General features: G+C 49.3%; 1 protein-coding gene across 1 annotated transcript in view; it reads right to left on the bottom strand.

The window, feature by feature from the left end:
- Ttll11 (tubulin tyrosine ligase like 11) overlaps positions 1-12167 on the bottom strand; it is a 244069-nt gene that overhangs the window by 150393 nt on the left and 81509 nt on the right. Inside the window, exon 5 of the mRNA XM_026778629.1 lies at positions 5823-6398. Coding sequence (XP_026634430.1) covers positions 5823-6398 — 576 coding nt within the window. The remainder of the gene's footprint in view (positions 1-5822; positions 6399-12167) is intronic.

Genomic DNA, 12167 nt, shown 5'->3' with positions numbered 1-12167 from the left:
CTCCTATAGAAGGTGAACTATCGCTTAGTGAGCCCAGGACTGTGCTCTCCGTATGGAAGGTGAACTATCACTTAGCTCTCTGCAGTTTCCAACTAAGTCCACCGATAGGAGATGGCACTGCTGTGCTGTGCAGTCACCGGAGCTGCTCATCTTCAGCTCTGCCTCTAACTTGTGACTGAAGTCAAGGTCCTTGGTGGCTCTAGGCCCCGCTGTCCTCATTTGTAAATGGGAAAAGTACTTTCATCCATTCATTAGTGTGATACTTCCTGAATGCGTGCTATAACGATACACCATCAGTCACGGCACATCGTGGAATGAGCTCTGCAGAGCTCTGACCACATTATGTGTTTAAGGGAGGTCAAATGATACTTTTCTTTAAGTTCAAGGACATCTGGATTGTTTTCCTCTCAGAAAGTCTGATGATAAAATACCCAGTACCAAGGTCTTTCAGATACCCAGGACTGGGAAGAACTTAGAGTTGGATCTTGCCATTGAAATCCCAGAATGTCTGAACTGGCAAATAAATTATTATAAAGTCTGGAAGTTTCTTGGTCTACAACTTCTCAAGATGATGCTCTTTTGGAAGGAGCCAGATTGGATCAACACTGACGTACTTTTAATATGCTACATTTCCAGAAAGAGACATTTACTTTTTTTTCTTTTTTGAAAAATCCCTAATCTCATCTAATTCCTCCTTCTAGGAGACCCCATATTCTAGGCACAAGAAACAAAGCAACTCAACACTGCTACTGTCTCCAGGCCTCACATTTTAGAGAAGAGGGGACCACAAGCAAGCTAAAGTGACAGCAAGGTTAGAACCCAGGAATATGGTAAGGAGGGTGGGAGGACCAGGGAGGGCTTGTAATCTGACTTGTAATTGTAAAGGTTCTTGTTGGCTACTGCAGGGTTGTTTGTGGGTTGCATGTGGTAAGAAGGGGGTGGAAGAGCTAAAGATAGCTTAGCTAACCTTAAGACTAGCAGTTTCTGGTCTATGTGAATGCTGCTCATTTGCTGGAACAGGAAGGGTGGAGGATAGCAGGCCCTAGGAGGGAAGACAAGAATCTGATTTTGAGCCTGGTAAGTGTTTGGTGTCAACTGACTGTTCTAGTAGGAAGTCTAAGTGGGCAATGGGATATTTCGGTCTGGAGCTCAAGCAGAGGTCAAGATTAGCAATATGAATTTCAGAATCAAGAGCGTGTGGCTAGTCCCTAAAGCCACACACAGGGCAGGATGAGATGGTTAAGAAAGTGATGTAGATATACGAAGACAAATTTCCAGAATCCATCCCTAGTGGGCTCCAGTATTGACAGGTCCAGGGAAGGGGCTCAGGAGGAACAGCCAGTAAGGTCGCAGGGAATCTGGGAGAATGTGAACCCCTCACTGTCTGCTGAGCAAACCTCTCATGCCTTGCATTCACGTAGGCATCCCCTCTTCTGGGAGCCTTCAGTTGGGCAGTTAACTGTCCCCTGCTGCTATGCATGCCTTTGGACAGCATGACCTACAAGGAGCTGTGATTGTCATTGTGAATCTTCCACACTAAATGGAGTTTCCCTTAGAGGCACTGACCTTGCCTAGGCCTTAGCCATGGGCCCATACCTAGCTTAGGCTTTATCTCGGTCGGAACCCAGGGAGTGTGCTAGATTCCAGAGGAAAAAAACAACTTAACTATCATAGTGGTCAAGGAAGGTATCACAGAGAGTGGTCTGAACCTCTTCGGGAGGCATTGACTATCAGAACCAGGGAACAGGAGAGAGCAGAGCAGCCTGGCCAGGGCAGCAGAGAACCGACAACCCAACCAGGACAGCACTGGTGGTGCCCAAGGGAAGGGATGCAGATCTGGTTTGCGAGAACAACGGTTGAGGCACAGGAAGCTAGAGAGCCAGACCAAGGGCTTGTTTGCCAAACTTGGTTCCAAACCTCGCTATACCAACATCCCAGTTAACATTAAAATGAGAAAGGTTGCCCAAATTTACCTAACTTCAAGGTCCTGCCCTGGGGTCAGGTGTGAGAACTGTTGTCATAGGAACCAATGTAATAAACTTCCAACCTAAGGGACTGCTGGGTGTTAGGGGCTGCTCCACACAGCTCTTACTAGAGCATGTGACAGCTCTGGGGTGTAGCTTACGAGCATGTTCACTCCTTGTGCGTAAGGAAACCCAGACTAGGAAAGGATGGCTTATCAAGCTCGCCAGCAGCAGTTGCTGTAAGAGGGAGCTGGGGGGAACTCAAACCCACTATGCTGAGGAGGAAACCCCCGTTACCACCTCACTGATTCTGTTTCTGTCTGGTCGAATGTCTGGGCTGTGGGGTAAGGAAGAGGACACAGAGAGAAAGAGGAGCATGCTAGGCCTTAGAAAAGATATAATTCTAGACATCCAACAGAAGGGTCATGGCCAAGGGCAGAATTAGAATGTGGGGAGCAGGAAAAGTATACAGACTAAGCCACAGAGTGAGAAGAACCTTGGGAGCCGAGCGGAAGCCTTCTCTCTGCGTGTGTTTCTGTCACGCGATTGACTACACCTTGGATGACCTTGATGTTTAAGTCAGGGTCACACTGCTGCCCTTAAGTCAGCAGCCAGGAGGCTCTGTGGCTCAGCTGCCTGGACAATGACACAGGATGGGCTGGAATGGCCGGGCAGCTGTGTTTCTCAGCAGCAGACTACGGGAGATCCGACCACAGCTGAGCCGTGCCAGCTGTTGCTTGGCTGCCACATTTTCCAAGTCATTACTGTGGTCATGGCTGAAACAGGGTCGCAGCCACATGCCCCAGATGAGTGTAATTTGGTTGGCTGGAGCTTATGTTCTGCAGTGCTGCCATCTTGCCTAGCCTGCTACAAGGGCTACCTAGCAAAGAAATAACTTCTTGTGTTTGTGCAGCGTCTCGACAGTTTGCTTCGCAGCCCTTATCTCATGTGAGTTGGACACCAACCCTGCCAGGCAGATGAGGAAACTGTGCTCCTGAAAAGTCATGTGACTTAGGACAGGTCACATGGCAGATGGATACTATGGCCCAAACCTGTTCTAAGTCTGCTCAGCTATCTGGAGCCCAGCTAGGAGCATCCTGAAAAGTAACACACACACACACACACACACACACACACACACACACACACACACACACACACACAAATACAGGAGTGGCCTGGGTAGGGAGTAGGATGCCAGTTCCTCTCCCTTGCCAACAAATGGTCAGCGGGTACCACTGGATACCTTGTTAAAGCCTTTTCACGCACATCACTTCCCAATGTGCCCATCGGGTGTGAGTGTACAGAGAGAACCCCAGTGGTACTGGTGGTGAGAAAGACACCAGCACACATAGAGCTGTCTCCTCAGAGAGCATTCAGTGTGGTCAAGCAGTAGCAAAAGGTCCGAGACCTTGGGCCCATCTGCTAGATGTGACCTGACCAAATCAGCAGCAGCTCTGCATCTGGGAATTCAGTTCTCTACAACTGGCCCTGCCCCCACCCCGAAGGCTGCTTGTTGCTGCCTGTCTACTGCAAGACGTGCAAATGACCATCCCAGCTCTCCCTGCTGCTACTTTGGCCATCCTGGGGCTCTGTGGTTTGGCCATACTTGCCTGACCCCATGTCATGCTCCTAGAATAGCTATCACTACCAAACAGGCCTGGCCACACAGTCCTCAGAGATCAGCCCTGTGTGTGACCACATCACAGGGCCTCTCTGCCCTCCCTTTGTGGTGGCCTTGGTCAGGACTTCTTTGCTCCAGCATGCCTTGAAGTCCTCCTCACCTGCCCTTCCTAACCTTGTCTTCATGGCTATTGGCCACACCTGCTTAGGAACCGAAGGCATGGGGACCCTGGGATCATGGGTGGGACTCTAGAGGACAATTACCACTTCCTGCTTCTCACACTGCCTCAGTTCCCACCCCTGGGAGAGACACTGCTCCAATCCCTCTCCTCATGCCTGCTCCTTATTGTGACCCTCCTAGCACAGTCAGGAAACACTGATCTTCCGTGACAGAAAAAGCGACAAACATATGTGCAAACTTAACACACCAGTGCAAGCGAAGCCGCCAGCGGCCCCGGCCGTCGGACAGACCTTGGAATGCTGCCCATGAGGCTGTAAGTGCTTCAGGGGACAGGACTTCACACCAGGGATTTTAGGAAGCTCAGAAGCAAGTCAAATAAGACAGTGTCCTGTCTAGGGGACATTCGTGCATGACCGCGTATAGTTCTAAAAATCGAAGAAATGGTCAGCATTAAGGTTCAGAAAGTGGTCATGTCAAAGACAGGCTGGGGATGGCATAGGGAGGAGACGCTAATAGGGGCCGGGCAGTGGGGCAGTGTGACCACTACAAGTACCTTCTGTTCTTTCATTACACACACACACACACACACACACACACACACACACACACACACACACACACACACACTGCACAGCTCCGCTGGAGCGGATCCCAGAGGCTCATCTTGGCTGCCCTGTTCTAACAGATCTGGTGGGAGCAAAGTGAGTGCCTGGTCTCCATGCCCCTGTCTCATCCCTGACATCCATGTTCTTAAAAGCTGTTTCAAACCATTCTCCATTTTCTTCCCCCTCACAGACTGGCTGATTGCCCAAGACAGTTAGTTCTTGCTAGACTCCCCAGGAAGTGTCAGTGAGCATAAGGGACGGTCTTCAGGATGGTCTTGGCCTCCCGGCAGCGTCTGAGGCTGCAGCCCATGCCCAGGTGTTCTCTGAGTCCGTCTTCCTGGACATATCTGACACGTCTGCCCTCCGGTGCTGCTGTGGGTGAGTTCTCAGTTCTCTCTTAGACCTCCCTGTCTCTCCTGGACGCCAGCCCAAACATCAACTTGTATCAACCTCTCCTTTCAGCTGCCACACAGGCATTTTGCCTCCAGCTCCTGGCCTTCCTTCCCTCCTAGCTGTTCCTTTGCTACCCACAACCTTTCTCTATCCTTCCAAGGGCCCAAGACATGTGTCTCCATCTTAGTTCCTCTTCTCTCGGCTACCATCTCTTCTTTCTCCAGGTCTAGTCAGCCAGCCTCTCAGATGGCACCCAGTGTTACCTAGTCTCTCCATGCCTACCAAGACCTCCCTCCTCAGAAGCAGCATCTTCTGATTACACAGAGGCATTGATCTCATTGCAGTCTTGCAACCAGCCCTGACTCAGCCCTAACCCACAGAACAAGGAACTGTGTACTTGGGAATCTGAAAATATAACATGAGCGGAATCTGTTTATAGCCCTCTGGTACTCCACCACTTGGTCCTAACCTACTTTCCCTCTTCACTGTCTCTCACATCCCTCATCTGGGCCTTAACCCCAACCGTAGCCACAGTGAACTTCTTTTGGCATCTCGGATACACCAGGCTTCCCTCTTACCTCCAAGGCAACATGTCTCCACCTAGAACATTCTGTGGCCGTCCCGGCACACTCTTCCCTGCTGTTTCTTAGCTAAGCTTCAAGGAGCCATCCTGGACTCAGTCAGGAATGGTAGATGGGGAGTCCCATAGCACCTGCTCCATTTCCTATTTGATTCTATCACTTGTAATACTCCATTAGTTGCATCTTAGTGGCTCTTTCTCCCACTGTGGATTCTTGGCATTGGGCAGCAGAATTCTACAACAATACCTGACCTCCTACTAGGTAGGTGTAACAACTCTTCGATGAGTGAAGACTGTACGAATCCTACAGATCTATGGTTCAAAGAGGGGAGTGGCTTGCCCTCCCTAATTGGAGAGAGAAAGTTGGAAGTTGACTAGAGGTTTCAAAAGCCTGAGGCGGTTACCTCCTATATCCCCGCATCTGGCCATCCTGCCCCATCCTGCATCCCATAGCGGGTGGAAGCTGGTACGGTTACCTGGAAGCAGGTGGGCCCTGGCCTCCCTGTAGGGATGTCTGATTGGTAGAAAACTTTGAGCTCCGGAGTCAGGGCGATGACAGTCTTGATCACCAAGGAGATGATGTCAGACCAGACCTTCTTGATATCAATGCCTTTGGAAGAGAGTCTACAGAGAATGCTAGAGAAAGTCCTCTTGCTGCCCGTACTGGCGCTGTCAGAGTGGACGAACTTGCCGCTGTGGATGTTGAGCGAGTAGTTGGTCAAGTGCATGAAGACGTGGTGCAGGTTCTGGGGGTTCGGCTCGTGATATGGCTCTGTACAAAATCTAGAGAGTCCATCTTTGGCTATATAAATCTCTAAGGGCTCCAAGGACTTGAGTAGGACGTACAGACGGATGTCAAACTTGAGCTTGTCAATAAGGAGAGGCTTACAGATGTACTCCTGGACCACTGCTGGCCTGTTCTGGAGGGTCCCAGTCATGCGGATGTCATTGGGATCTTTAATGAGGTAGATTCCATCGCCCTGACAACCGCTGTCTGGTTTCACAATAAAGGTGGGCTTCCAGGTCGGGTCACCATCTTTCACCATCCGAACCTGGGAGGGAGGGAAAGAACCTTTAGTGTTGCATCAGGATCCTGGTTCCCCAGTGCTCACTGGGTGTCTTCCACTGAGATGACACTATCCTGGGGTACCATGACATGGGACCATCCTCAGCCTTGTACTCTAGGGGGAGGTGGAACATGGATTAGAAATGCAACCATAAGACCTGAGTTCAAGTCACATTGTCAGTTTTATTCGTGTACAAGTCACGGAACTAGTAACAGTGACAGTGGCTTGATGCAATGTGTGAGTGCCCGTGACATGGCAGGCGCTGTACTCAGCACTTTACACCCCTTACTTCATCAAACCCTCCCAGAAAACAAGGCTGTGAGAGAGATGCAGCTGCCACGTGTGAAAGGGAAGAGCCTGCCTGGGTTCACGTCCTGGCTGTCACTTACGGCGCAAATTATTTCTACCTGCCATACCTGCTACATAAAACTAAAACTATCTCCTTTTTCTGAATCTTCTTTGTTTTGAGACAGGGTATCTTGTCTAACCTGGCTTTGAACTTGTTCTGTAGCTAGGGATGACCTTGAGCTCTCCACCTGCCAAGTGCTGGGATTACAGATGAGCAAACATCACACCTGGCACATGTGGTGCTGGACTCTGTGCCAGCTGGGCAAGCATGCGTCCAGCTGAGCCACCTCTGTGCAAGCTGGGCAAGCATGCGTCCAGCTGAGCCACCTCTGTGCAAGCTGGGCAAGCATGCGTCCAGCTGAGCTATATTCTCAGCTCCAGGACTGATATTGGGCTGAGGACTCAATGAGAAAATAAATGTAGCAGACTAAGAACACAAAAGCTGACATGTGAGGGACGAAAGCCCGACCACTATCATTTTCAAAGATAGAGTAACTTGCCAGTTCAGCTGGGGAGGTGGCAGTTGTGTATGATTTACAGGTAACTGTGTCCTCCAGGCTGTGGCTTCACGGTATTCCTTCGGAGCTCACATGCCGGAAACTTAACCCCTGTATGTACGTATATATGAATGGTATCTCAAGGTGGAAACTCAGCAGGCAAAGCTGGGGAAGCTATGAGAATGGAGGCTTGTGGCTTCATAAGAAATGAAGAGCGGGGGCTGGAGAGATGGCTCAGAGGTTAAGAGCATTGCCTGCTCTTCCAAAGGTCCTGAGTTCAATTCCCAGCAACCACATGGTGGCTCACAACCATCTGTAATGGGGTCTGGTGCCCTCTTCTGGCCTGCAGGCATACACACGGAATATTGTATACATAATTAATAAATAAATAAATATTTTAAAAAAAAAGAAATGAAGAGCGACCACACCTCCCCACTGTCCCTTGGCACATTTGCATCCTGTGATGCTCTTTGCCACCTTGTGATGCAGGAAAAAGTCCCTCACCAGCTACCAGCATCTTGACATTGGACAGTGGAGCTGAAAGACATGTGTTCTATTCTTTACAAACCGACCGGGAGAGACATCCAGACGTCCGTCCGTGTTGGGGTGCTTTGGGAAGCTACGGAAGCAGAAGACTGAGACGTTGAGGGAGGAGGTCTTCTGTGGGGACATGTGAAGACGAGCAGAGGCGTAGGGGACACCTTGCTCCCTGCAGCTCCCGGTATAGAAGCTCTGTTCTGAGCTGTCACTAAGAGCAGTGCCCGGCAGGCTGGTAGAGGTGTTGATGGTTAAGGGCTGGCCTCCTGTCAGCCTTTGCCTTCGCTGTGTAAGCCTGACCCAGGCCATCTGCACTCTGGAATGTACTTATCTCTCTGACTGGCCTATATTTCTAACTGAAGCTTTTGCTGATTCCTCGGGCTTGTAAAAGATCCTTAACAATGGAGAGACACCTAGAGCCTTAATAATGGCTCCATCAACTGCTTCCTCCACATCAGCAGGGTTCCGGAATGGAACTTCACAAAAGATCAATCCGCCTCTCAGGTCCTCCACAGAGCCTTTTCTGCAATGGTGACCTTGACGTTTATGTCGTTATTTAATATTCATCCAGGGCATCCACATGCATGGCCTTTACAGTAACTATGAGTGTGACGGACAAATGCATCAGCCAGTGAAAAATGCCAAGTTTGCCCTGATGGGTAATTCCTACCTCTGGAAAGCCTTTTCCAGGCCAATGATACTAACAGTTCAATATATTATCAGGAGTGATATTTTCTTCTTTGAATTCGGGGTATGTAGCTTAAATAAATTAAACTACATGGTCAATAATCCCTGTCATTTATTACACTGTTGAATGTTTTTTCCTGCTCTTTGCCAGAGTCGTCACTACAAATCAAGATTATTAATTCTAATAGAATCGTTGAATTTTCTGAACTGAAAGGATCCTTGCAGATAGACATCATCCCATCCACCTATAACTCAAAGGGGAGGCTGAGGCCCAGAGAGGCGACAGGACTCGCCTTGGGTCCCCTAGCTGGCTAGTGGGCAGCTAGGATGAGAAGCCAGGTCTCTTGGTCCCACCTCAGGTTCACTTGGCCATTTTTACTTTTGCTAAGATAAAATCCAAGACCTGTTTTCTGACTGCTGTAGGAAAGGCTCTCTTGCTAGGTCAGACATTGCTGACATCTGGGCTCCAACCTCACCCTAAAGATGGCTGTCTCAGAACAACTGCTCTATGGACCCTGAGCTGTCTGGGATGCACCAGTTTCAAACCTGTGTCTGGGTTCCTAGTGCGATCAGAGTCAAGTGCCACAGCCTGGCTCAGTCATCACAGCAACTGCCATGCCAGCAGGACCCGAGTTTGATCTCCCACAAAAAGCTGGACATGCTGGTGTAAGCCTGTAATCTCAGCACCAGGGAGACAGAGGCAGGGGGATGCCTGGGGCTCGCCCGTGAGCCACTCTACATGAGCTGCTGAGCTCCAGGCTCAGTGAGAGACCCTGCCTCAAAAACAGAAGAGGGGAGCGCAGCTGAGAAAGACATCTGGCTTTGACCTCTGGCGCACGCGCGCGCGCGCACACGCGCGCACACACACACACACACACACACACACACACACACACACACACACACACACCACTCCCTCCCCCCCAAAGTCTTCTGACTTCTGGCTTTCCCTCCAATGACTGATGTTAAATACAGTTTCTCTCTCTGGGCCCCACCTTCACCCTGACCCTCACCTCCCACTGAAAATTTTGACTTGATTTCAGCTGAGACCTGGATACGTGATTCTGAAGCTACTATTGGAAATGAAGTTCTACACCTTAGTGTTTGCGAGGAAGTACACAGAGTGCGAGGAAGACGGCTCTGAAGCTACAGCTGATGGTATCTCTGGCTTATCCAGCTCTACTTTCAGATGTGAAATCCATTATCTTGTAACTGTATACACGGATGGCTGAGAGAGATACAGACAGGATGCCTAGGCCAGCTTGCTTGGCACTCAACTCAGGAGGCTTATTGAAATTTTCTGCATCTTTTACTGCCCCCTAGTGGATAATTTGGAAAGGCGTCTGGGAAAGCCAGGCTGTTCAAATTTCCAACAATTACTTAAATGGGATATTATTAGCCTTAAAATGGAAGGGAATGCTAGGAAGGCAGCAACCTTGAGGACTCTGCAGAGAAGCCAAATACAAAAGGCAAGTACTGAAGGATCACACCATACAAGGTCCCCAAGAAGTCAAATCCTTAACAATACACAAGTAGAGGGCGTCTGCCAGGGCCTGGGGTGGTGGTTGTTTAGAGTCAACATTTCAGATGCTCAGGAACTTTAAAACAGTCTACAGATGGGTGGGGGTGATGCTTGTACCGTTGAACTTTGCACTCTAAAAGTGATGCGGCTACGGGCAAGGAGACGGCTCAGATGGCAGAGTGTCTGTAGCACAAGGGTGTGGACCTGAGTTCTAGCCCCAGCAACCAGAGAAAAGCCGGCATGGTGGCACAGGCCTGTGATGCCAGAACTGGGATGGGGCAGAGAGCAGTGAGGCAGGCTGATCCCAGGGCTTCTTGACTAGCCAGCACAGCTGAGCCGATGAGCTCAGGCAGTCTCTAAAGCTAAGGTAGAAAAGAGCTCTGGAGATGCTTGTAGCAGTTTCTGGTCCCCACATTCACAAATGTGCATGCCTACATTCACACACACCCACACACACACACACACACACACACACCCCACATGCACCACACACACCACATATACCACATACACACATGCACACACTTACACACACCACATACACACCACATATACCACACACACATGCACACACTTACACACACCACATATACCACATACACACACATGCACACACATACACACACCACATATACCACATACACACACATACACACACACACCAAATATACCACATACACACACATGCACACACTTACACACACCACATACATACCACATATACCACATACACACACCACACACATACACACATCACATATACATACCATACATAGACATACATCACACACACACCACAGACACACACCACATACATCATATACACCACATGCACCACAGACACATAACAAATATACCACATACACCTACATACCACACATACAGCACATAAACCACGCACACCACAAACAGCACAATACCACATACCACCTACAGCACATACACCACATACTCCACATAATACACCACATATATCATACACACACCACATATATCACACACACATACATACATACCACATACAGCACATATATTATACACACTCACACCACATATCACACACATACACACACAACAACATAACACATACACACACCCACATACCACATATACCACACATATACCAAATATACCACATGCACATCACACACACCACACATACCACAAACCACTCATACAATACCACACAACATACACACAAACCACACACACACCACAAGAAAAAAAAAGATGAGGCTGGTGAACTTTTCTGCATATTACTCTAGTCTTTGGTGGATTTAGGTTAAATGTTTCCAGGTCATTTCTAACTGTCGTGTGGCCATGGAAAGTCACCGGACCTCTGTGCTCTTCTGTGCTCCCCTGTAGAATCAGGGGCTTATTAGAATTAGCCAGTCCCGGGATCCAGCTAGCTGACACCTGCTGAGTAGGGTTTATCTTGACATCTCCTCTGTTGGAGGCTGTGTCACAAACACGCAAGTTACATTACCCACACTGGGAGGTCATGCGATATGTCACCACCAGCACGCAGAATGTGACAGCAGGGTGTGGGCAAGAGACTCAGGATGTGTTTGGGGCCGTCAGGCCGGGTAGGTGGGAGAAGGAAGCTGCAGTATTGGAGGAATTCAGCAGCTGGACTAGGAAGCCACAAGGAAGTATTGAGAGCAGGCATAGGGACTTCTGATTTACAATGACACCAGGGATGTCAAAGCTAGTGAGAGCCATGCTTTGTCATACCAGAGGATCTGCATTCCGTCATAACCCAGGCCCTTGGTGCCATAGGCACAGGCTGTGCATCTTCAGGACAAACAAGGCTTTGACAGACAAAACAGATGTAACAAAATGAACATTGGGTAGGTCACAGGGGCCCAGTCTTGTGCTAATTCCAACACTGGATATACAAGATGATTTCTGAGGCCAGCTAAGACTGAGGGCAGTTGATACTTAGGTGACCAAGGATAGACAGGGAGGGCAAATGGGCCATCAGAAGGGCAAACAGGGAGGCGGACTGAGGTAGCTGCAAAGAACTTGATCAAACGACAAAACAGGAGAAAGTAGGTGACATTTAGGAGACGGCCAATGTTGGAGAACAGCAATTGAGTGCGAGCAACGTCAGCACACACAGGTGAGAGAGGACAACGTCAGCACACACAGGTGAGAGAGGAC

This window comes from Microtus ochrogaster, chromosome 4 (assembly GCF_000317375.1).
Source record: "Microtus ochrogaster isolate Prairie Vole_2 chromosome 4, MicOch1.0, whole genome shotgun sequence".
Taxonomy (NCBI): Eukaryota; Metazoa; Chordata; class Mammalia; order Rodentia; family Cricetidae; genus Microtus; species Microtus ochrogaster.
The sequence above is the reverse complement of the archived record's forward strand: the minus strand, read 5'-3'. Positions and strand labels throughout refer to the sequence as shown.